The sequence below is a fragment of the Chiloscyllium punctatum genome, chromosome 3 (genome assembly GCF_047496795.1).
Source record: "Chiloscyllium punctatum isolate Juve2018m chromosome 3, sChiPun1.3, whole genome shotgun sequence".
NCBI classification, from domain to species: Eukaryota; Metazoa; Chordata; class Chondrichthyes; order Orectolobiformes; family Hemiscylliidae; genus Chiloscyllium; species Chiloscyllium punctatum.
In genome coordinates this window covers 95,702,791-95,728,251 of record NC_092741.1, presented here as the reverse complement: position 1 = coordinate 95,728,251, position 25,461 = coordinate 95,702,791, and the positions used below count along the sequence as shown (strand labels likewise).

Here is a 25,461-nt window from a genome sequence, read left to right as displayed (position 1 = left end):
AGGCCCTTTGGCCCAACAAGTCCACACCGACCCTCCAAAGAGTAACCCACCCAGACCCATTCCCCCTACCCTATTATCCCACATTTACCCCTGACTAATGCACCTAACCTACACATCTCTGAACACTATGGGCAATTTAGCACAGCAAATCACCTAACCTGCACACCTTTAGATTGGTGGAGGAAACTAGAACAAACCCACACCGACGCTGGGAAAATGTGCAAACTCCACACCGACAGTTGCCCAAGGTTAGAATCAAACCCGGGTCCCTGGTACTGTGAGGCAGCAGTGCTAACCACCAAGCCACCGTGCCTCCCTGAACCCTTAACATGAAACAACTGGGCTAGCGTATATTAAGGACACGTGAAATCAATTAATCAAACGGACGATGCCAGAAGAATATACCAAAGAAAAAGGTGTTCCAAAAAAAATAAATTAACTCTTTGTAAATTAGGTTTGAGCCACTGTCTTTGATTCCCTTGTTGAAAATTTGCAGGAACTAAAAGACCAGAGCTTTGAGTCCACACTAACATGAAATAAGAGTTTGATGGGCATTTGGGGCTGCAGCTGAATTTGTATGAATGCAAGCCATGCTGCACCCTTGACATATGCATTTCCTTCCTCAACCCATCACTGCTGACTCACATGTATTGATGTTCTGAAGTATTCAATGGGGAGTGCAAGAGATCATGTCAGGAACAGCACCTGGCATACCTGAAAATGAGGTGTTAACCTGGTGAAGCTACTTACATGCTAAACAGCACAAGCAACAAGTGATAGACAGAGCTAAGCGATTCCACAACCAATGCATCAGATCTAAGCTTGGCAGTCCTGCCACTCTCAGTCACGAATGTCCTAGGCCCAACCACCTTCAGCTGCTTCCTCAGTGACTTCCCTCCATAAGGTCAAAAGTGGGAATGTTTGTTGATTGTGCAATGTTCAGCACCATTTGCGATTCCGCAGACACTGAAGCAGTCCATTTTCAAAAGCAACAAGATGTGGACAATATATAGGATTGGGCTGACAAGCAACATTTGTGCCACACAAATGCAAGGCTATGACCATCGCCAATAAGAGACAATCTAACCACCACCCCTTGATATTCAATAGTGTTACCATCACTGAATCCCCCACTGTCAACATCCTGGAGGTTATCATTGACCAGAAACTCAACTGGACTCTCCACATAAACAATGGCTACAAGACCAAGTTCGAGGTTAGGAATTCTGCAGTGAGTAACACTCCTCCTGATTCCCCAAAACCTTTCCGTCATCTACAAGGCACGTGTCAGGAGTGTGATGGAATACTTCCCTCTTCCCTGGATGGCCCTAACCTCCAATAACACTCAAGAAGTTCATCACCATCCACAAGTATCCACTCCCTCCACCACTCAGTAGCAGCATTGTGTACTAGCTACAAGATGCACTACAGAAATTCACTGAAGATCCTCAGATAGCCAAACCCATGACCACTTCCATCTAGAAGGATGAAGGATGGGAACACCACCACCTTGAAGTTCCCCTCCAAGCCACTCACCATCCTGACTTGGAACTATATCACCATTCTTTCACTGTTGCTGTCAAAATCCTGGAATTCCCTCCATAATGGCATTGTGGGTCTACCCACAGGAGGTGGACTGCAGTGGTTCAAAAAGGCACCTCTCAATGGCAACTATGCAGAGGCAATAAATGCTGGCCAGCCAGTGATGTTCACAACTCCAACATTAATTCTATTTTTCTCTGCCTAAATGCTGCCATAATGTTGACAGCACTTTCATTTTAATGTGCTGATGTTGAATGAACCAGTGCTGCCATCTACTGTTTCCCTTTGGATATTATTTCTTTACCAATGATCTGAAGCATTTGTTTTAAAGGTTGTATATCTTATTTTTGCATGTCAGTGTAAACTTCAGTGGAGAGTAAAGGAATTTTGTGGTCTATGTATGGCATAATGAGCAAAGGCCATGTGAGCTGAATGAACTGCATGAAGTTTTTCTGACCATGACCTACAATAATAAAAATACAGTATTTACTAGTTCAAAGCTTTTCATGAAAAATAGAAGGAAATGCAAATATACCGGTAATAATCTGATTGTTGTTGGCCTAATATAATTGATATTTTCAGTGTAACTATGTTGTTTTGGTTCTGGCTTCTTCATCAAACTACTGTCTTGTTTCCTCCCAGATGGTTTGCACTGCTAGAAATTCAAATGTTTGCTGCTCTTATACTTCACAAGTATGAGTTTACTTTATTGGATCCTGTCCCAAAAGAGGTAAAAACAATATAAATGGCAAGCAAAGGAGAATGAATGTGTCAATTTGTTTTGATAGAAGCGGGTGTGTTTGATTGTAAAAGTAGAGGGGTTGATGATTGTTCTAATTTAAAATTTGCTATTCCACTGCTGACAACTGTAAACCAATTCAAAAGGTTGCAGCTGAATCACAGTCATCCAGCTATACAGCATGGAAACAGACCCTTCAGTCCAACTCATCCATGCTGACCAGATATCCTATCTTGTCCTATTTGTCAGCATTTGGCCCATATCCTTCTAAACCTTTCCTATACATATACCCATCCAGATGCCTTGTAAATGCTGTAATTGTGCCAGCCTCCTCCATCTCCTCTGGCAGCTCATTCCATAAATGCACCACTCTCTGTGTGAAAAAGTTGCCCCTACGGTCCTTTTTAAATCTTTCCCTTCTCATCTTAAATCTACATCATCTAGTTTTGGGGGAAAAGACCTTGGCTATTCAGTCAATCCATGCCCCTCATGATTTTATAAACTTTTATAACTTCCAACCGTCTAGCGAAAATAACCGCAGTCTATTCAGCCTCTCCCTATGGCTTAAACCCTCCAACTCTGGTAACATCTTTGTAAATCTTTTCTGAACCATTTCAGGTTTCACAGCATTCTTCCTATAGCAGGGAGACCGGTACTAAATGCAGTATTCCAAAAGTGGCCTAACTAATGTCCTGTACAGCTGCAACATGACCTGCCAATTCTTATACCCAATGCTTTCTTCACTATCCTGTTTACCTGTGACTCTACTTGCAAGGAACTATGAACCTGCACTCCAAAGTCTCTTCAGCAACACTCCCCTAATGGCATTGTGGGTCTACCCACAGGAGGCGGACTTCAGTGGTTCAAAAAGACAGCTCTCAATGGCAATAAATGCTGGCCAGCCAGTGATGTTTACATCCCACAAATGAATTTTTAAAAAGTATCATTTAATTCCAATTTTAATTCTATTTTTCACTCCATAAATGCTGCCATAATGTACTGATTGTTAACAACACTTTCATTTTTATGTGCTGATGTTGAATGAATGTGTTGCCATCTCCTTACCATTAAGTATTTAAGTCCTACCACCCTGATTTGCCTCCCAAAATGCATTTATCTAAATTAAACTCCATTTGCCGCTCGGCCCATTTGATCAATACTTTGTAGTTTCAAAAGACAACATCTGAAACATACTCCATTCTTGCATGTGGACCATCCTCGCGTGCAAGATCCATGAAATAATCAGTTTCAGTTTTGGAAAATTCACAACCATCTTCAAAATCGGACCAAAGCAGTCATCATTCTAATTTAGCACTAAAGGTTTCTTCATTGAAGAAGCTAAATGATGTGGGAAAGGGAAAAATGTCTGGTTCATTATGATCTTCTGGATCTGTCAAGCAATGCATAAAATACAGGAAGCTGTACTTAGCTTTTAACCATAAATACATGACTGAGTGTGTAATGTTAATCTAGTAAAGTTAAAGCTACATCTGACTTCTCAGTATTATTAACAAAATTAATTTGGTTCTGTATTATCTGATTTTTAAAAAGAAAAGAATAGCCATTCTGGAAATGCAGGTTCAGTATTAGGTAGCAACACATTAGGAAAACAAAAGCAACACGTGAGCTGGAATCCTAGTTCATGTTGCATTTCTAATCCTATTCTATCAATTGTAGATTGTATTTGTTATGCTTTTGTGCTAGCTTTGAAAAGTGCACCCCATGATAATGTTGCATGTTAAGTTAGTTGTTGAAATGTGAGCACAAACTTTTCTTGCTGTCTTTTTCAGAGTCCACTTCATTTAGTAGGAACCCAACAGCCAGCAGCTCCTTGCAGAGTTGAATATAAATTTCGATGACCAATACTTGCTGCAACACAGTTGTGCTCAGCGTAACCAGTGTACTCAAAAGTAGATTTGATAATAATTAAAAATAAACTTTTTCTTTGTTTAATGTAAAATAATCATGTACCTGTATTGTATTTTGTAGGATTATGTATGTTGGACAATATTAATAAATAATCATTTGGTGTTACAGAACTTGAATATTGCTATAAAATGATGCATTTTATCCAAACATTTTGCTTTGCACCCATCAGGATAATTCTTAAGGGGAATTCAAGGGGAAAACCAATACTTTTACTGCATGAGAAGAGAGTGCTAATTGGCAAATGGACTGTGGTAGAGGCATTGCAATGGAGAATGCACCATTAACGTTGATTGACTGTTAACAATGATTTTTTTTTTCAATTTTAAACAAGACAGGTTAGTTCTGATCTCTCAGGGCTATGCTCTGATCAATGAAACAGCAAACAACTGTCCCCTATTTCATGTGGTTGAAATAGGCATAGTGCATCTATATGTTCTCTCTTCAAAGAACGGGGCCTGGATATTAACAAATGTAGCTTCCAGTACACACAAGTGCACCATACTGTGAGCTCACTGACAATCTTAAATTGGTTGTCACCATAATTCTTTGCAGATACAGAATTATCCAGTAACTGTTGTCCATTTGCAGAATCACATCTAATGTTGGACATTGTTTCATGAGTTTTGCAAGCACATCCTTGTTGGGTAAGATCAACACCTTGCTTATTTAAAACAGTTGAAGGGATCTTCTATTTCATACAAACCTCAGTTTTAGGAATTTATGGCCTGCATACCTGGCATCACATCAAGACTGAAATTCATGTACAAAATTACTTGTGTGCGATAGGCAGAACATCTTTATGGAGGTGGGGATGAGGTGATAGGTCAGAGGGGAGGGTGGAGCGGATAGGTGGGAAGGAAGATTGGCAGGTAGGACAGGTTATGAGAATAGTGCTGAGCTGGAAAGTTGGAACTGGGGTAAGGTGGGGGGAGGGGAAATGAGAAAACTGGTGAAGTCCACATTGATGCCCTGGGGTTGATCCCCACCTCCATCCACATTGTACTCTTGGCTACCTTCTCCCCAGTGCAACCCTCCTCCCATTTATCTCTTCACCCCAGAGGCTCCCTGCCTTCATTCCTGATGAAGGGCTTTTGCCCAAAACGTCAATTTTCCTGCTCCTCGGATGCTGCCTGACCTGCTGTGCATTTCCAGCACCACTCTAATCTAGGTGTCTCAAAAAAATTGAGCAACAGCAGGTGTACTTTTTAATTTGGGTTTTTGTTGTCATCTTCATTTGGCTCCCAGCTAGTAAATAAATATAACCTTTTCTCTCCTGTCTACAAAAGCATCTAATGACCTTTCATCTTCACGGATACCTTTTAGAAAGCTGCTGAGTTTCACTCTGCGCATTTTATCCTTTTTTTCCTCTCTCTCTATGGCATTTTTCTCGCATCTCTTCATGCGGCTAGTGGACGAATAAATATTATTACCCAGCACAGAAATGGCTGAAGGTACAGGCTATGGCAAAAGCTATGAGCCCTGACAGCATTACAGCATTAGAATGAAGAATTCTGTACAACCATAATATTGGTGTCCATCTAAACTACATGGAAAATTGCCAACGTTTGTCCTGTCCAAAATGTCAGAAGTCACATGGTACCAGAGTATCATCTGGATTCATAAATTGAACTTCACCTGATGAAGGAGCAGTGGTCTGAAAGCCTGTGATTTCAAATAAACTTGTTGGATTACATCCTGGTGTTGTGTGACTTCTGACTTTGTCCACTCCAGTATGACACCAGCACCTCTGCATTATGGCTGTCCAAAAATGCAGGACAAATCCAATCCAGTCAATTACGACCTTATCAGACTACTCTCGATCATCAAAGTGATGAAAGGTCTCATCAACGATGTTGTCAAGCAGAACTTGCACAGCAAGTTCAGTTTCAGTTCTGCCATGGCTTCTAAGCTCCTGACGTTATTACAGCCATGGTCAAAACCTCCGGAAGTGAAAGGGAGAGACATTCAAGGCAATTGTTTGAATAAATGTAGCAACAAGTAGGCTCCTAAAAACTAGTCAATAGAAATTGGGGAAACTTAAATACTGTCTAGAGACATAACTAACACAAAAGGTGATGGTAGTGGTTATTGGAGGTTAATCACAAGTCTGAAGACATTACTGCAGAAGTTCTAATCAACTTGTTTAGAGATATTATTGCACATATCTGGAGTAGGTGGGCCTCTTAACTCTCAGGGACACTCACTGCACAAGAGTCCTCGGTTTCTCAGGCTAGTGACCAGCTCCTTCATCAATGACCTTCATGATGAAGTTGGAAGTGTTCACTGATGATCGCACACTTTTCAGTGCTACTCATGACTCCTCATATTGAAGTAATGCATCCCATTTGCAGCAGGGCCGAGATATCATTTAGCCTTGTGCTGATGAGTGATAAGTAGTATTGTGCTACATGAACATAGAACATAGAACAATACAGCACAGAACAGGCCCTTCGGCCCACGATGTTGTGCCGAACATTTGTCCTAGCTTAAGCACCCATTCATGTACCTATCCAATTGCCGCTTAAAGGTCACCAATGATTCTGACTCTGCCACTCCCACAGGCAGTGCATTCCATGCCCCCACCACTCTCTGGGTAAAGAACCTACCCCTGACATCCCCCCTATACCTTCCACCCTTCACCTTAAATTTATGTCCCCTTGTAACAGTCTGTTGTACCCGGGGAAAAAGTTTCTGACTGTCTACTCTATCTATTCCTCTGATCATCTTATAAACCTCTATCAAGTCACCCCTCATCCTTCGCCGTTCCAATGAGAAAAGGCCTAGCACTCTCAACCTATCTTCGTACGACCTATTCTCCATTCCAGGCAACATCCTGGTAAATCTTCTCTGCACCCTCTCCAAAGCTTCCACGTTTTTCCTAAAGTGAGGCGACCAGAACTGCACACAGTACTCCAAATGTGGCCTAACTAAGGTCCTGTACAGCTGCAACATCACCTCACGACTCTTGAATTCAATCCATCTGCTAATGAACACTAATACACCATAGGCCTTCTTACAAGCTCAATCCACCTGAGTGGCAACTTTCAAAGATCTATGAACATAGACCCCAAGATCCCTCTGCTCCTCCACCTTACTAAGAACCCTACCATTAACCCTGTATTCCACATTCTTATTTGTCCTTCCAAAATGGACAACCTAACACTTGACAGGGTTGAACTCCATCTGCCACTCCTCAGCCCAGCTCTGCATCATAACTAAGTCCCTTTGCAGTCGACAACAGCCCTCCTCACTATCCACAACTCCACCAATCTTTGTATCATCTGCAAATTTACTGACCCACCCTTCGACTCCCTCTTCCAAGTCATTAATAAAAATTACAAACAGCAGAGGACCCAGAACTGATCCCTGCAGAACTCCACTTGTAACTGGGCTCCAGGCTGAATATTTACCATCTACCACCACTCTCTGACTTCGACTGGTTAGCCAGTTTTCTATCCAACTGGCCAAATTTCCCTCTATCCCATGCCTCCTGACTTTCCGCATAAGCCTACCATGGGGAACCTTATCAAATGCCTTGCTAAAATCCATGTACACTACATCCACTGGTCTATCCTCATCCACATGCTTGGTCACCTCCTCAAAGAATTCAATAAGACTTGTAAGGCAAGACCTACCCCTCACAAATCCGTGCTGGCTGTCCCTAATCAAGCAGTGTCTTTCCAGATACTCATAAATCCTATCCCTCAGTACCCTTTCCATTACTTTGCCTACCACCGAAGTAAGACTAACTGGCCTGTAATTCCCGGGGTTAATCCCTATTCCCTTTTTTGAACAGGGGCACAACATTCGCCATTCTCCAGTCCCCTGATACCACACCTGTTGACAGTGAAGACGAAAAGATCATTGCCAATGGCTCTGCAATTTCCTCTCTTGCTTCTCACATAATCCTAGGATATATCCCGACAGGCCTGGGGGACTTGTCTATCCTCAAGTTGTTCAAAATGCCCAACATATCTTCCCTCCTAACAAGTATCTCTTCTAGCTTACCAGTCCGTTTCACACTTTCCTCTTCAACAATATGGTCACTCTCGTTTGTAAATACTGAAGAAAAGTACTCATTCAAGACCTCTCCTATCTCTTCCGACTCAATACACAGTCTCCCACTACTGTCCTTGATCGGACCTACCCTCGTTCTCGTCATTCTCATGTTTCTCACATACGCATAAAATGCCTTGGGGTTATCCTTGATCCTACCCGCCAAAGATTTTTCATGCCCTCTCTTAGCTCCCCTAATCCCTTTCTTCAGCTCACTTCTGGCTATCCTGTATCCCTCCATCGCTCTGTCTGAACCTTGTTTCCTCAACCTTATGTAAGCCTCCTTCTTCCTCTTTACAAGACATTCAACCTCCCTCGTTAACCAAGGTTCCCTCACACAACCATCTCTTTCCTGCCTGACAAGTACATACATATCAAGGACACATCGTATCTGTTCCTTGAAAAAGTTCCACATTTCCACGACATCCTTCCCTGACAGCCTATGCTCCCAACTTATGCTCCTCAGATCCTGTCTTGCAGCATCGTATTTACCTTTCCCCAATTGTAAAACCTACCCTGTTGCACGCACCTATCTCTCTCCATAACCAAGGTGAAAGTCACAGAACTGTGGTCACCATCACCAAAACATTTACCCACTAACAAGCCCATCACTTGTCCCGGTTCGTTACCAAGTACCAAATCCAATATGGCCTCCCCCTGGTCGGACAATCTACATACCGAGTTAGAAAAGCTTCCTGGACACACTGCACAAACACCGCCCCATCCAATCTACTTGATCTAAAGAGCTTCCAATCAATATTTGGGAAGTTGAAATCACCCATGACTACTACCCTGTGGCTTCTGCACCTTTCCAAAATCTGATTCCCAATCTGTTACTCCACATCTCTGCTGCTATTGGGGGGCCTATAGTAAACACCCAACAAGGTGACTGCACCTTTCCTATTTCTGACTTCAGCCCATACTACCTCCAAAGGCAGATCCCCCTCGAACTGCCTTTCTGCAGCTGTTATTCCATTTCTAATTAGCAACGCCACACCCCCTCCTTTTTTACCACCCTCCCTAATCTTACTGAAACATCTGTAACCAGGAACCTCCAACAACCATTCCTGTCCCTCTTCTATCCATGTTTCCGTGATGGCCACAACATTGTAGTCCCAGGTACCGATCCATGCCTTAAGTTCACCCACCTTATTTCTGATACTCCTTGCGTTGAAGCATACACACTTGAACCCATCTCTGTGTCCGCAAGTATTCCCTGTCAGTGCTACCTTCTCCACAGCCTCCCTACATTCTTGGACATCCTGACAAACGACCAACTAGCTGGAACGCTACTTTGGAGCAGTAGTTTCATTTCTTTACTGTTATTTTTCCCTGAGGAGAATCATTTTTCCTTGGCATTCCATAGTATTACATCACTGTAAACATCAGGTGAGTAGGGAAGTCAATATTGATCAGAAATTGAACTGAACTGCCATATGGACACTGGCTACAAAAACAGTTTAGAGTCTCTGGATGGGTCAGCTCCAACAACATTCAAAGCTTGATACCGTTCAGGACAAAGCAGACTGTTTGACTGGCACTCTGACCACCAAATTAAACATTCACTTTCACCATCGTGAATGTTTCCTCCTTCAAACCCACAACTTTTACCGTCGAGGTAAAGGAGACAGCAGACCCACAGGAACATACCCATGCAAGTTCCCTCCGAATCTGCACACCATTAGAACTATAACCTCTATTCCTTCACTGTTACAGGATCAAAATCCTGGAAACCCTCTCCCCAGCAGCCCTGTGGGTGTATCTAACCCAACCAAGAGGGTTTGCAGCAGAGCAAAAAGGAAGCTCACCAACACAAAGTGACTGAAGAAAGAGCAACAAATGCTGGCCCAGAGCTAGCGACGCCCACATGACGTGAAAGGTTATATGCGTACAGTCCGCCTGAACAGTACCTCAGTAAAGAGGGAACCTTGTGTAGGCTTTGCAATTAGTTCCTAGTTCGTCATTAGTGCTATAATCTAAACTGTGCAGTTTGCAGAGAGAGATTTGGCCTGTTTTGCCCTTGTCTTTTTGCAATGGGAGCTGGGGAGGTGCTTTCCCAGCAGTAAGTGACTGACTGACTGTGGTGGAGTGAGCGCTGCAGCAGCCGGTGTGTGTGTGTGGGGAGGGAGGGTGTGCAGAGCACGGTGCAGCCCGGGGCTCTCCACTCCAAACCGGTCCTTTGGTTTGACATTGGGACTGCTAGGGGCTCGGCCGTCCTGAGGGAGTAACTTTGCAGCTGCAGTCGGTTAAAAATAATTTCGTAGTTGTTTGTCTGACGGCGCTGTCCTGTTTTTTTCCTCTTTGTCAGTTGTATCCGGGTCGCTGGTGGTTTGATCGCAATGAGCCTGGAGACCGGGAAGTCTGAGCAGCGCCCTGCCCGGGACGTGTACTCTCTGCCCATCAAATTCGTGCTGACCGCCTGCGCCGCGGCTGTGGCTGAGACAGGTGCTCGGTCACCCTGCTTTCTCATTTACAATCCAACAAACTTTGCATGTTTGATCACACCCCGAAACAAACAGAAACCAGTCCAGGCCTGGGGGGGGAGAGCAAATTTGTTCGCACACATAGTTACCGCCGGTGTGTGTATTTGAAGGAGAGTGAATTGGAGCAAGCCAGTGTTCAACATTGCCAGCCTCTCTTTACAGGCCCATTAATGCCATCTGAGGGGTTGGTTAAATTTATTGATGCAGAGTGCTGTGGATTTAATTTCTGCACTGGCTGAGGTTACCATGATGGACTCATCTTCTCAATCTCTCTCTTCTTGTTTGAGACATGAGTGACCCTCAGGTTCAACCACTACCAGCAATCTCTCTCTGAGAGAGTAGCCCTCTGGTATGGTAGGACTATGGCAACTTTACCTTTAATGCCAGCATCAAAAGTCGATAGAATCATGGAAAAACCATGTACAGGTAGTCTGAAGGAGAGCAGTGCTAAACTGAGAAATTGCCATTGTTGATTCAGAGGGAATATTCTGCTCTAAATATGTCTTTGAAAATATTAAGTGTGAATTCTCTGATCAATGTTATTTATGTACTATATAAATATGTTTCTGTATTTTTGGAATAAATGTTTTGATAATGACCATGGATACATTTCTAATGAAGCTATAAAAAGGGAATGCAGAGGAAAACAAGGATATGAAATATGCAAAGAATACAAATCTGAAATGAATAAGGGAGACCATTGCTTGTGACCCTTTTGTTTGCCATATTTGTGATCTTGATACAGCAACCAATTGCAAATTTGTAAACACTAACGAAGGGAGAGATTGGGACGGTCAAGAATGGAAATTTATGATTATCATATAAGTTTAGATTAAACAAGTAGGAAGACATATTCAGATATAAAGCAAGTGCAGGAAAAAAGTGACTTAATGCCTTGTAGACACTTAGAAAGAGACCCAAAAATAACAAGACTTGTCAGTGTCAATATTGCGACAATGTGGAGATTTATAAACCAAAGTGTAGGCAGAGCATTTAGGAATGTGGCAAAGATCTCTGAAGCCCTATGATGTTGAATGTTGGGTGCAAAGAGGTTGGAATAAAAAGACAATGTGATGAATACTGAAGTATAATGGAAAATTGTAGAAATAGAGACAGATGAGATATTATGGACATGTTGAAAGCACACCTTAAAAACTGCATACGTAGCTGCTTTTGGCCATTCATTCTTTGTGCAATGTCTCAAACATTTTTATTTTGAACTTTACCAATCATCTTTATCAGGTCACAAACAGAGGGTTTAGCCTACTTCTGGGCTTTTGCTTTAGCAAATGTGAAGGTGCTAAACAAGTACAACCTGTTGTTACTGTCAATAGAAAAAAATGCACAAAAAGAAAACTGGCATCTAAATTCAGCAGGTAAATGGAATGTTGGCCTTTTATTTCAAAGGGAATAGAGTGTCAAAAAAAGGAAACAAAGCAGGAACTAGAGAATGAGAGGAAACCTTTTTGAAGCATATATTATTCTCAAGGGGAATGACAGGGTAGGTGTGAAGATGTTGCCTCCCCTTGTGGGAGAGTCTACGACCGGGGGGTGGGGGGGGGGGGATATCTCAGAATAAGATGCAGGCTAGTTAGGACACAGCTGAGGAGGAATTTCTTCTCTGAGGGTAGTGAATCTGTGGAACTCTTTACCACAGAGGGCTATAAAGGCTTGGTCATTAAATATATTCAAGTCTGGGATAAATTTTTAATCTGTAAGGGAATCAAGAGTTATGGGGAAAACACAACATGGAGCTGAAGATGATCAGATCAGCCATGATCTCATTGAATGGTGGAGCAGATGGATGGGCCAAATGGCCTATTTCTGATCCTGTGTTTTATGGTCAATGTGATTGAAGAAGCCCTGGATAGAGATAGAGCAAGAAAGACATATCTTGGTAGAAACCAAAAACAATACCAAACATATTGTGTCCTTTTATGCATAATTAATGGATTATACTTGAAGTGCAATGTTTGTTACAACAAAAGCAAATACATTAAATACCTATATTCTCAGAGCTACTATTGTTTGAAGATTTTTGTTGATTTGAAATTGTCTTATCGACAATGTATATAGATCAGATGAATTTTATTTGCAGTTTTATAATGGCGACATTTAATGAAACCCAAGATTAGTACCAGCACAACTGAGGGGTCGTGAATGGGACAATGACTTGATTTTCTTTACAAACAAATATATTCTGCATTTTAGAAATAATTTAATTTACAATCTGACATTCGGTTGTATATTGACTAGTGTTAAGAGTGGTGATGCAAAAATACAATTTTACAACAGTGGCAGCATTTAAAGATGAAATAAAACTTATAATTCATTCTGTCTCCATTAAGCACAGGCAAAAAGAATGTCCAGGAGGTATTCTCAATTTACTTGGGCGATTTTTGATATCTCATACTATGCAATCTTTCTATGGGAAAAGAGAGTGAAAATGCTGCGGAATCCATTGCAAAATTCCAGGCCCAGGATGTAGATAGGATCAGTTATGCAGTATGTCATTCTAGAGTTGCATTTTATGTGATATTAACAAATAAGTTATAGAAGAGTCAATGGATTCAATGTTAACTGCATTTTCTCTCTCCAGATGCTACTAGCCTTGCTGTGTTTCTCCACTACTCTGTTTTTGTTTCAAATTTATTTGCCTTCTTACTTGACTGATGACTGACCGGTTTTTAATTTGTTTCTATGTTGTTAGTGACCTTTCCATTTGATTTGACTAAAACAAGACTTCAGATCCAAGGAGAATCCGCTGCCCATCATTTTAGAGGTAGTAAAAGAGTAACGCCTAATCGGGGAATGATTCAAACGGCAGCTGGAATCGTGAAGGAAGAGGGCCTGTTCAAACTCTGGAATGGTGTTACTCCTGCCATCTGCAGACATATAGGTGAATATATTCAGCAGAACGTTTTCTTTCTGATGTATTGTAATCATTACCTAAGTATCAGAATCATTACTTCACTGTTGCACCATTTGTGCTCCTAATCACTGATCTGAAGAAGGGTCACTGGACCCAAAACATGAACTCTGCTTTCACATCACAGATGCTGGAAGACCTGCTGAGCTTTTCCAGCAATTTCTGTTTTCAGCACTGAATGGATAAGCTTCTTTTGGATTTTATATATATCTACAGATGTTTAGCAGAACATTCATTTCTGCTGTACCTGTGGCTATGTTTATTTTGCATTGCAGTGCAACATGATATTAAGCCTAAATTGCTTTCCAAAAGTCAGCTAAGCTAATGGCTATGTCATGCAGGATCATTCTAATATACTTTATATCATAGTTGTAGACACTTGTGGTAAAGTAGAATTCTAAATATTTGTGGGGAATCCAAAAATGATTAAAGCTACATGAAAATTAGGGCTGCAATGCAACACTGTGCAAAATTTCCCTGAGACTACACAAAAGTAATCTTTCAAACAGAATTATGTAAAAGAATATGGCTGCCATTGCTGTGGGATGGTGCCACTTGCAGGCCAGAGATCTAGTTAAGGAAATAAAGCATTCTTTATTTGATGTCTTATAACAGCTGAAGCAGTCCATGTCAAAACGCAGCATGTTCTGGACAATATCCAGGTTTGGACCAAAAATGTTACAAATGACATGGAAGCTAGCTAACTTGGAGAAATAAATAGCCACATCTTGTAAAATATCCAAATTACAGAAGAGGAGATGCTAGATGTTTTATAATGTATAAAGGTGGATAAATCCCTGGAATTTGATTTAGGTGTACTGTAGAACTCTGTGGGAAGCTAGGGAAGTGATGGCTGGGTCCCTCACTGAGATATTTGTATTATCGATAGGGCAGGTGAGATGCCGGAAGATTGGAGGTTGGCTAATGTGGTGCCACTATTTAAAGGTGGCAAAGAAAAGCCAAGGAACCATAGATTGGTGAGCCTGATATCAGTTGAGGGCAAGTTGTTGGAGGGGATCCTGATGGACAGGATTTACATGCATTTGGAAAGGTAAAGATTGATTAGGGATAGTCAGCGTTTGAGAAATTGTGTCTCATTAACTTTTTTTTTGAAGAAGCAACAAAGAGGATTGATGAAGGCAGAGCAGTGGACGTGCTCTGTAAGGACTTCAGTAAGGTGTTCAACAAGGTTCTGCATAGTAGACTGGTTGGCAAGATTAGCAAGCATGGAATATAAGGAGAACTAGCCATTTGGATATAGAACTAGCTCGAAGGTAGAAAACAGAGGGTGGTGGTGGAGGTTTGGTTTTCAGACTGGAGGCCTGTCACCAGCTGTATGCCACAAGGATTGGTGCTGGCTCCATTGCTTCTCGTCATTTATATAATTGATTTGGATGTGTATGTAGGAGGTATGGTTAGTGAGCTTGCTGATGACACCAAAATTGGTGGTGCAGTGAATGGCGAAGAAGGTTACCTCTGAGTTCAATGGGACTTTGATCAGATGGGCTGAGTGGCAGATGGAGTTTAATTTAGATTAAATGTGAGTGCTGCATTTTGGAAAGGCAAATAAGGGCAGGACGTAGAATTTAATCATTGCCCCTTGACATTCAGTGACATTATTATAACTGAATGCAACACTGTCAGGATCCTGGGGATTAACACTGACCAGAAACTAAGCTAGACTAGCCATATAAATACTGTGGCTACTAAAGCAGGTCAGAGGTTAGGCATCCTAAGATGAGTAGCTCACCTTCTGACTCCCCAAAGCCTGCTCACGATCTACAAGGCACAACTCAAGGATGTGATGAAGTACTCCCCACCTAGCTGGATGAGTGCAGTTCATACCACATTCATGAAGCTTGAGACCATCTAGGACAAAGCAACTGGCTTGATTGGCACCACATCCACAAACATTCATTGATTAGATTACTTAGTGTGGAAACAAGCCCTTCGGCCCAACAAGTCCACACCAACCCGCCGAAGCGCAACCCACCCAGACCCAGTGCCCCACATTCACCCCTTCACTTAACACTACGGGCAATTTAGCATGGCCAATTCACCTAACCTGCACATTTTTGGACTGTGGGAGGAAACCCAAGCAGACACTGGGAGAATGTGCAAACTCCACAGAGACCGTCGCCTGAGGCGGGAATTGAACCCGGGTCTCTGGCGCTGTGAGGCAGCAGTGCTAGCCACTGTGCTACCGTGCCACCCACTAATAGTGTGTGCCATCTGAAAGGTACACTGCAGAAATTCATAAAATCTCACAGATCAAAGTATCTTATCCCATGGACTTTCACCTAGAAGGTAAGGGCAGTAGGTGTATGAGAACACCATCACCTGCAATTTTCTGTCCAAAGCATTCACCAACCTGTCTTTGAAATATTCTGAGTCAAAATTCTGCAACTTCCTTCCTAACAGCATTGTGGGTATATTTACATCAAATGGATTGAGATGGTTCAAGAAGGCAGCTCACCACCACCTTCTCAAGGGCAACTAGGGACAGTTAATAAAAGTTGGCCCAGCTAACAAGACCTACATTGAATGAATGATTTTTTTTAAAAATCAGCTGTTTGAAAAATTGATGCAGGCTTTGCAAGCAAGTCATCCACTTTCCTCTTAACTGCAAAACACATGTAACCCAGTGAAAACATAACAAGAAGGAAGACTAATGTTGGGGATGGATATTTATGAGCTCTGGGAAAAGGTCTACTGTCCAGAAAGTAAAAAATAGATTATTACAATCTCTTTTTTTTTAATTTTTATACTCTGTAAGTAACTTTTATTTACACTGATACCCTTTCTTTTATTTATGATGTGTACTAGTGTATTCAGGAGTAAGGATGGTTGCCTATGAGCAACTCCGTGATTCTGTACTTCACAAGGATGAAGATGGCTATTTCCCACTGTGGTAAATATTATAAAGTACAATACAGTAAAATATACAAAGCCTGTATTCTATATGTGCATGCACAAACTTGATTTTAAAAAATACCTTAAATTTACTTTAAAAGTATTCACTATTTACACATACATTAAATATATAAAGAAGGACAAGACTCTCAAGGCAGATATGATGGGGTTCTGCATGGTAGACTAATTAGTCAAGTTAGATCACGTGGGATTCAGGAGAGCTTGTCAATTGGTTATAAAATTGGCTTGACGGTAGGAGTCAGAGGGTGTTGATGAAGGGTGTTTTTCAGACTGGAGGCCTGTAACCAGAGGTATTCTGCAGGGATCAATACTGGATCCATTTTTGTTGTAATTTATACAAATGATTTGGATGAGAGTTCAGGAGCCATTGTTAGTAAGTTTGCAGATGACACCAGCACTGGTGAAGTTACCAATGAAGAAGTTTATCTCCGATTACAAAGTGATCTCAATTAATTAGGTTGATGGGCTGAGGAATGGCAGATGGAGGTTAATTTGGATAAATGTGAGGTGTTGCATTTTGGAAAAAAACAAACAAGGGCAGGACTTATGCAGTTAATGGTAGGGTTGTCGAACAGAGAGATCTAGGGCTTCAGGTACATAGTTCTTTGAAAGTTTCATCACAGGTAGATACGGTGGTTAAGAAGGTGTTCAGCATGCATGCCTTCGTTGCTCAGACCATGTGAGTATAGGAGTTGGGACATCATTTTGAGGATGTACAGGATGTTGGTGGGGCTACTTTTCGCTATAGGAAAGAAATTATTAAATTGGAGAGAGTTCAAAAAATACTTAGCAGGATGTTACTGGGATAAGAGTGTTTGATTATATGTTTAGGATGGGACTTTTGTTTACTAGAGAGTAGGAGGTTGAGTGGTGATCTTATTGAGGTCTATGAGGTGTCTGGATAAGGTGAATAGCAAAGATCTTTTCCTTGGGATAGGTGAGTTCAAAACTAGGGGGTATATTTTTAAGGTGAGAGGAGAAAGATTTAAAAGAGACTTGAGGGGGCAACTCTTTTGTGTGTAGAATGAACTTCCAGAGGAAGTAGAAGGTGCAGGTATAGTTACAACATTTAAAAGACTTTGGATAGGTAGATGAATTGGAAAGGTTTAGAGGAATATGGGCCAAATGCAGGCAAGTACGACTAGTTTAGTTTGGGAAACATGGTCAACATGGACAAGTTGGGCCAAAGAGTCTGTTTCTGTACTGTATGACTCTGATGCAATTTAAATCATAGAATTTGTCTTTGAATATATATCTATAAGGTGCTGTTTTAAATTTAGCCATAGCTAGCTTAATTTCCTCACATTATCGTCAGGTACACAACATGTTACTTCAAATATATTTCCTAAGCAGATGGAAAAAATTGTAAAGCTCAGGCTGCTTAATTTTTTCTGCAGTCCATCACATCAGGGTAAGTGATTCATAACATGTACATTTGTTGGGGTTTCACAACCGGGGGAAATCAGGAAACCAGCATATTATTTTAATAAACTTGATATATGGGAGGCAACCTATCTAGTGTAGTTCAGTTTGCTGGAACCTACCCAGTAATGTTTGTAGCAGACAGGTCATAGAGTCATAGAGACTCTATGACTCGGTCCAATTCATCTATGTTGACCAGATATTCCATCCCACCTTCCAGCAACCTTTGTTACGTTGCTGAAATCAGTAAATCTCCTGGATATGTGTGTGATATTTGAGTGACAGTTCAGTGCCAGCTGGAATGCTTAAATATGCATGCAGCTGAGAAATTCCATATGTATTCATCATAGAATGAGGAGAAAGAATAAACTAGAAACATGAGCATCAAGTGCTAAGTTTCATTTGTATATTGGGTAACGGTAAGCTTCAAAGTAAAGGTTGACTATTATTTTGTTGTTTAAAAAAACAAAATTAATAGCATCACTGTTATTTGTGTGCAATACTGTATCCAAATATTGTTATCTCCATTAGCTTTGCATGAACACCATTTCACTGCCAGTCTTAACATGAAAAAGTATTAAATGCCTTTCATTTGTATGGTAAATATACCAGTAATTATTTAAATAATTAAATGTGTCACAGAAAGTTAAATTCTTGTTTATGTTAGTATAAATGCTCTTTTAATGAGGTGACATGTTAATTGGTCCCAATCACCCTCCTGACACTGAAAAGTTATTATTATAAATGAATGGCCTCATTCCTTCAGGTTTTAATTCTGAAAATTTTGAAAATCTTTCTCTTTAGATTAGATTAGATTAGATTACTTACAGTGTGGAAACAGGCCCTTCGGCCCAACAAGTCCACACCGCCCCGCCGAAGCGTAACCCACCCATACCCCTACATCTTTATCTACATCTACCCCTTACCTAACACTATGGGCAATTTAGCATGGCCAATTCACCTGACCTGCACATCTTTGGACTGTGGGAGGAAACCGGAGCACCCGGAGGAAACCCACACAGACACGGGGAGAATGTGCAAACTCCACACAGTCAGTCGCCTGAGGCGGGAATTGAACCCGGGTCTCTGGCGCTGTGAGGCAGCAGTGCTAACCACTGTGCCACCGTGCCGCCCACTTCTTTCTCTCCACTCAATATTTCTTTCCTTCTTTTCAATTTTCTTTCTGTACCTGTTTTGACATTGAATCCACCCACATTAATTTACACTTCCTTACTACCTGCACTTAATATCATGATTCTTAGTAGATTATTTAAGGAAACACAGTTCTTTTTTCCCCCTGTTCATTCATATTCAAAATGTCCAATTTTTCCAAGTTGAAATATTAAGCTCACGTTTTCAGCACCCTCCCCCACCACCAAATCCTAGCCACCTGATGACTAGAGGAAGAACACATCATCTTGGGGGCGCTCCAACCACATGGAAACAGTGTTAATTTCATCAATTTCCTCATCTCCCCATCCCAATCCCAGATCCAACCCTCCAACTCGGCACTGCCCTCTTGAACTGTCCTTCCTAACCCCTTCCCACTTATCCGCTCCGACCCTCCACTCTGACCTATCACCACCACCCCCCCACCTTTATCCATTTATCACATTCCTAGCTACCTTCCTCCCAGCCCACCCCCCTTTCATTTATCTCTCAGCACCCCCCCTCACATTCCTGATAAAAAGCTTATGCTCGAAACGTCGACTGTCCTGCTCCTTGGATGCTGCCTGACCAGCTGTGCTTTTCCAGCGCCGCACTTTTTGACCCTGTATAAAATGTTGATTAATTGAAAAAATGTAAAAAATTGAAACAAGGGCAAAATTAACTAAGAACACACTGTTGGTGCATTGCTATGACAAAAGCTGGGAGTGCCAATATTCACATTACGTATCACAGACTTTAATTTCCTTAATATTGTCAATTAATAGTATAAAATAGCTATCTTAAAAACAGACATTTCCAGGAAGTAAAGTTGGAGCTTTTCAACTAAGTACTTTAAATAAGCTAAAAGTGAAAACGATGTCGGCATCTTAACAAGAAAAATATCATGAGGTGAGGGAATGACAAGAAAAGATTAAAACAAAAGGTAAAGGTAACTTTGCACAATGATGCAAATGTTGGATCATTTGCCTGCAGGGTAGGGTTGAGTGTATCAGTTAAAATGTGGTCCTTCAAATCCAGGTCAATGGTCTTATCCGATTGGGATTATACAAAAGTAAAATATTCCAAGCAGATAGACAAACAACTTCACTGTCTCCATCTAAATTTATAAGTCTGGTTCATTAACCCATTTTTCTCATGAGAGTTGACTAAGCACATATTGTCTGCCGCAATTCTTGTATTACAACAGGAACTAAACTTATAAGTACTTAATTGGCTGTACAGTTTTCTGGTGCCCTGATGTCATGAAAGGCACTACATAAATGCAAATTTTAATTTTTTGCAATCATGACGCAGATGTGATTCAGATAAACTTTGTGATGAAGTTTGACCTTTGTCCGAAGAAGGTGAATTTAGCAGTTGTTTAAAAGGAGAAGTATAAGTGTTAAGTACATCTGTTTACTAAGTTAATAGTTACACAGCTAACCATACTGATGCAGTACAGTTAGCTGGTGACCCTCAGTTGTAAAGAAGTTTGTCACTTCGCAGTCAGACCATTTCAGAAGAGTCAATAATATTTAGATGGTTGGAACATTTAAAATCAGAATCAAAAACTGTGTACTTCACGATGCAGCGAACATGCTTCAGGTTTTTTTAATTCACTCATAGGATGCAGGTATTGCTGGCTAGGCCAGCATTTATTGCCCATCCCTAATTGCCCGCAGGCAGTTAAGAGTCAATCATATTGCTGTGGTTCTGGAGTCACATGTAGGCTAGACCAGGTAAGGTTGGCAGATTCCTTCCCAAAAGGACATAGGTGAACCAGATGTGTTTTTCCTGATAATTGACAATGATTTCATGTTCGTCATCAGACTCTAAATTCCAGATTCTGTATTGAATTTAAATTCCACCATCTGTCATGCAGGGTTTGAACCCAGGTCCCCAGAACATCATTAGAGTGACTGGATCAGTAGTCTGGTAGTAATACTACTAGACTGTTATTTGATTGTTATCCTAATGAAACATCATTTACCTAAAATGTAATTCTGTTTCTTTTTCCATAAGTTCTGCCGTTTTCTGTTTTTATTTTGTAATTTATAATTGATATCCTTTGAGATAGTGATTAACTGCAGCCAGATTTCACCTAGTTGATAAAGCAATGAAACTGGATCCCCAAGAGACTGATAGAAATAAAAAACAACTTCAAGACTAAGTATTAAATGCAAATGGTATGTTTTATTCATTTTTCGACAGGAAAGCTGTGGTAGGAGGAATGCTGTCTGGTACTATTGGTCAATTTTTTGCCAGCCCAGCTGATCTGGTCAAAGTCCAGATGCAGATGGAGGGGAGGCGAAGGCTTGAAGGAAAACCACCGAGGTAAGACATGTTTATGGAATATAGCTCTGTGCTATGTGTCATAAGTACATGAATTTTACAAAATAACTTCACCAAATATCCTGCCTTATAATCAGGGTACAGAATAGGAGTAGGCCGTGCAATCCCTTGACCCTGCACTGCCATTCATTAAGATATGATTGATCTGTATTTCAATTCTATGTACTTACCTTCAGTTGATATTCCTTTGATATGCAAATGGAACAGAGATCTAATTTTAAAATTATGTCCCTTCATCCTTGATTCCCCCAGAGAATATAGTTTCCCTCAACATTTCTTAGTAAATCATTTAAAGATTTAAACCCCTCAATGTGATCGATATTCAATCTCCATTCTCATGAATAGAGGGCAAGTTTACGAAACTTGGTTTCTTATTTTAGACCATAAGACACAGGAGTGGGAGTAAGGACATTTGGCCCATCAAGTCCATTCTGCCATTCAATCATGGCTGATGGGCATTGCAACGCCACTTACTTGCACTCTCCCCTTATCCCTTAATTCCTGGCGAGATTAAGAATTTATCAATCTCTGCTTTGAAGACATTCAACGTCCCGGCCTCCACTGCACCCCGTGGTAATGAATTCCACAGGCTCACCACCCTCTGGCTGAAGAAATGTCTCCTCATTTCCATTCTAAATTGACCCCCTCTAATTCTAAGGTTGTGCCCACGAGTCCTAGTATCCCTGCCTGATGGAAGCAAATTCTCAGCGTCCACCCTTTCTAAGCCATGCATTATCTTGTAAGTTTCTATTAGATCTTCCCTCAACTTTCTAAACTCTAATGAATGCAATCCCAGGATCCTCAGCCGTTCATTGTATGTTAGGCCTATCATTCCAGGGATCATCTATGTGAATCTCTGCTGGACACGCTGCAGTGCCAATATGTCCTTCCTGAGGTTTGGGGCCCAAAACTGGATATAGTATTCTAAATGGGGCCTAACCAGAGCTTAATAAAATCTCAGTAGCACATCGCTGTTTTTACATTCTAACCCTCTTGAGATAAATGACAACATTACATTTGCTTTTTTAACCACGGACTCAACCTACAAGTCAACCTTTAGAGAATCCTGGACCAGCACTCCCAGATCCCTTTGTACTTTGACTTTAGGAATTTTCTCACCATTTAGAAAATATTCCATGCCTGTATTCCTTTTTCCAAAGTGCAAGACCTCGCATTGGTTCACATTGAATTTCATCAGCCATTTCTTGGACCGCTCTCCTAAACTGTCTAAGTCTTTCTACAGCCTCCCCACCTCCTCAGAACTACCTGCCTGTCTGCCTAACTTCGTATCATCAGCAAACTTTGTCAGAATGCTCCCAGTCCCTTCATCCAGATCATTAATGTACAGCTGCAGCCCCAACACTGAACCCTGCAGGACACCACTTGTCACTTGTCACTAGCTGCCATTCCAAAAAAGAACCTTTTATCCCAACTCTCTGCCATCTGTCAAACAGCCAATCCTCAATCCATGCCAGTAGCTCCCCTTGAACACCATGGGCCCTCACCTTACTCAGGCTCCTGTGAAGCACCTTATCAGAGGCCTTTTGGAACTCTTAGGTAGATAACATCCACCGAGTTTCCCTGATCTAATTATCTTATTACCTCTTATTACCTCTTCAAAGAATTCTAACAGGATTGTCAGGCATGCTCTCCCCCTACTAAATCAGCGCTGACTTGTTCTAATCTGACCCAGCACTTCCAAGAATTTAGAAATCTCATCCTTATCGATGGATTCTAGAATTTTACCTGCAATCGAACTTAGACTAATCGGCCTATAATTTTCCATCTTTTGTCTTGATCCTTTCTTGAACAAGGGGGTTACAACAGTGATTTTTCAATCATCTGAGACTTTCCCTGACTCCACTGATTTTTGAAAGATTCAGACCAACTCCTCCGCTATTTCTTCAGCCACCTTCCTCTGAACTCTAGGATGTAGCCCATCCGGGCCAGGAGATTTATCATTTTCTTTTTGACCTTTTAGCTTTTATAGCACTTCCTCTTTTGTAATGGCTACCAAAGTCAACACTGCCCCTTGACTCTCCTTAATTGTTGGGAAATTTAGTGTTCTTCGTTTATTTAAGTACATTAGATGATGAGAATTCTGGCCTGCTTTTGAGAATTCTGGCCTGTTGACATTTGATATTGTCAAAGTTTGGTTATTTCTTGATAGAGTCACTGGCAGAGCCTCCACCTTTAATGTGTTTTAAGCTGGCTGATAGCACAGTAACTTGAGTAATAACTGGTTTATTTTACAGAAAATATACCAGTGTTCAGAATATGCCTTTTGCAGCAAGATTCTTTAATCTTCTAATTGTTCATTTAAAAAAGAAGGTTCAGAGGAATTGAGAGAAAGCAAAAAATGTGGTTGCTAATGTAAAGGGGACCTCCAAAGTCTATACATGTGAATGTTGAAAGGGGGAGCTGATTATTGATCAAAAAGGGGATTTGCATGTGAAGGCAGGCAGCATGACTGTTAAGGGCTGCAGATACATGGCAATATCTAGAACTGTCACCACCCTGACTTGGAAAAATATTGCTGCTCCTTTAACGTCATGAGGTCAAAATCCTGGAACTCCCCTGGGTGTACCTAATGTTCGAACCCCTACTGATTTTTCATTACTTTTAATTTTATTTTTATTCTTGTATCAATTTTGGCTTGGAGTTGTGAACTGGAAACTCTGAACTTTTGGATTGTGGGTAAAAGCTTATGTTAAAAGGAAAACAGACCAAACAAGTTTTGTTTATTGATGAGGCCAGGTTGCAAATTAATTGTAGGTTGGTTCCTGATAAAAAGATTCTGCAGGTGCTTTGTCACCACAGAAGAATATTATGTTTAAACAGATAGCAGAAGTTAGCCATTGTTGTGAATTAGATTCAGCAAGTCTGGAAAAGACCTGATTCTAAAGCAGATTGCAGATGTTTGATCGTGTCTGGGATCTCATAGAAGAGAGGGTCAATCTGTCAAGGAGTTGTCAGGATTTGATTTGGACTCTGTTTTCTGTGAGAATGTATCTAGCTGTTGATGATACAGCATGAAAATTTGAAAGCTCCTTGCGTAACCTCCCATGAGCAGTGTTTGGAAGCTCTGAGAATGGAAAACTAAGTTATCAGTATTGTTGCCTTTATCTGAGTGAACTGTAAAAGTGACTCTGATCAACATCTTCAGAAAATCAGCCAAGATCCACAATTTATGCCTGTCATAAGAGTCGTGAAAACCACTGAAATGATCTGGTCAGTTTTGTTAGTTTCTTTTATTTATCCCTTAACTGTGTTTGCTTGTTTGCCTTTTGTGTGATTGGGGCTGAAAAGGAGGCCTGAAGGCTTTAGAGCATAGAATAGTTGGGTTATTTTGTTGTTTAATTTTACTCTGCCAATGTCAATATATTTTTGATACATTGTTATAGAACATAGAACAGAACAATACAGCGAAAAACAGGCCCTTCGGCCTCGATGTTGCGTCGACCTGTGAACTATTCTCAGCTCGTCTCCCCACACTAACCCATCATCATCCATGTGCTTGTCTAAGGACTGTTTAAATCTCCCTAATGTGGCTGAGTTGACTACATTAGCAGGTAGAGCATCCCACGCCCTTACCACTCTCTGCGTAAAGAGTCTGCCTCTGACATCTGTCTTAAATTGTAATTTGTAGCTATGCCCCCTCATACAAGCTGGTATCATCATCTTAGGAAAAAGACTTTCACTGTCTATCCTATATAATCCTCTGATAATCTTGTATGTCTCTATCAAATACCCTCTTAGCCTTCTTCTTTCCAATGAGAACAGACCCAAGTCTCTCAGCCTTTCCTCATAAGACCTTTCTTCCAGACCAGGCAACATCCTGGTAAATCTCCTCTGCACCAATGCTTTGGCATCCTTCCCGAAATATGGCAACCAGAACTGTACACAAAATTCCAAGTTGTTTTCAG

The 25,461-nt window shown here is 41.1% G+C and overlaps 2 protein-coding genes across 5 annotated transcripts in view; both read left to right on the top strand.

Moving 5' to 3' along the window:
• The window catches only part of cyp39a1 (cytochrome P450, family 39, subfamily A, polypeptide 1), a 45,293-nt gene extending 40,967 nt beyond the window's left edge, over window positions 1–4,326 (top strand). The window contains exons 11-12 of the mRNA XM_072556959.1: window positions 2,185–2,272; window positions 4,072–4,326. Coding sequence (XP_072413060.1) covers window positions 2,185–2,272; window positions 4,072–4,140 — 157 coding nt within the window. The 3' untranslated portion in view covers window positions 4,141–4,326. The remainder of the gene's footprint in view (window positions 1–2,184; window positions 2,273–4,071) is intronic.
• Window positions 4,327–10,102: 5,776 nt separating this feature from the next.
• slc25a27 (solute carrier family 25 member 27) overlaps window positions 10,103–25,461 on the top strand; it is a 30,569-nt gene continuing 15,210 nt past the window's right edge. Inside the window, exons 1-5 of one of the 4 annotated variants that reach the window (XM_072556947.1) lie at window positions 10,103–10,145; window positions 10,575–10,711; window positions 13,460–13,648; window positions 16,505–16,589; window positions 21,395–21,517. In XM_072556947.1, the coding sequence (XP_072413048.1) occupies window positions 10,606–10,711; window positions 13,460–13,648; window positions 16,505–16,589; window positions 21,395–21,517 (503 nt within the window). In that variant the 5' untranslated portion in view covers window positions 10,103–10,145; window positions 10,575–10,605. The other 3 variants (XM_072556931.1, XM_072556923.1, XM_072556939.1) reach the window with 3 other exon arrangements.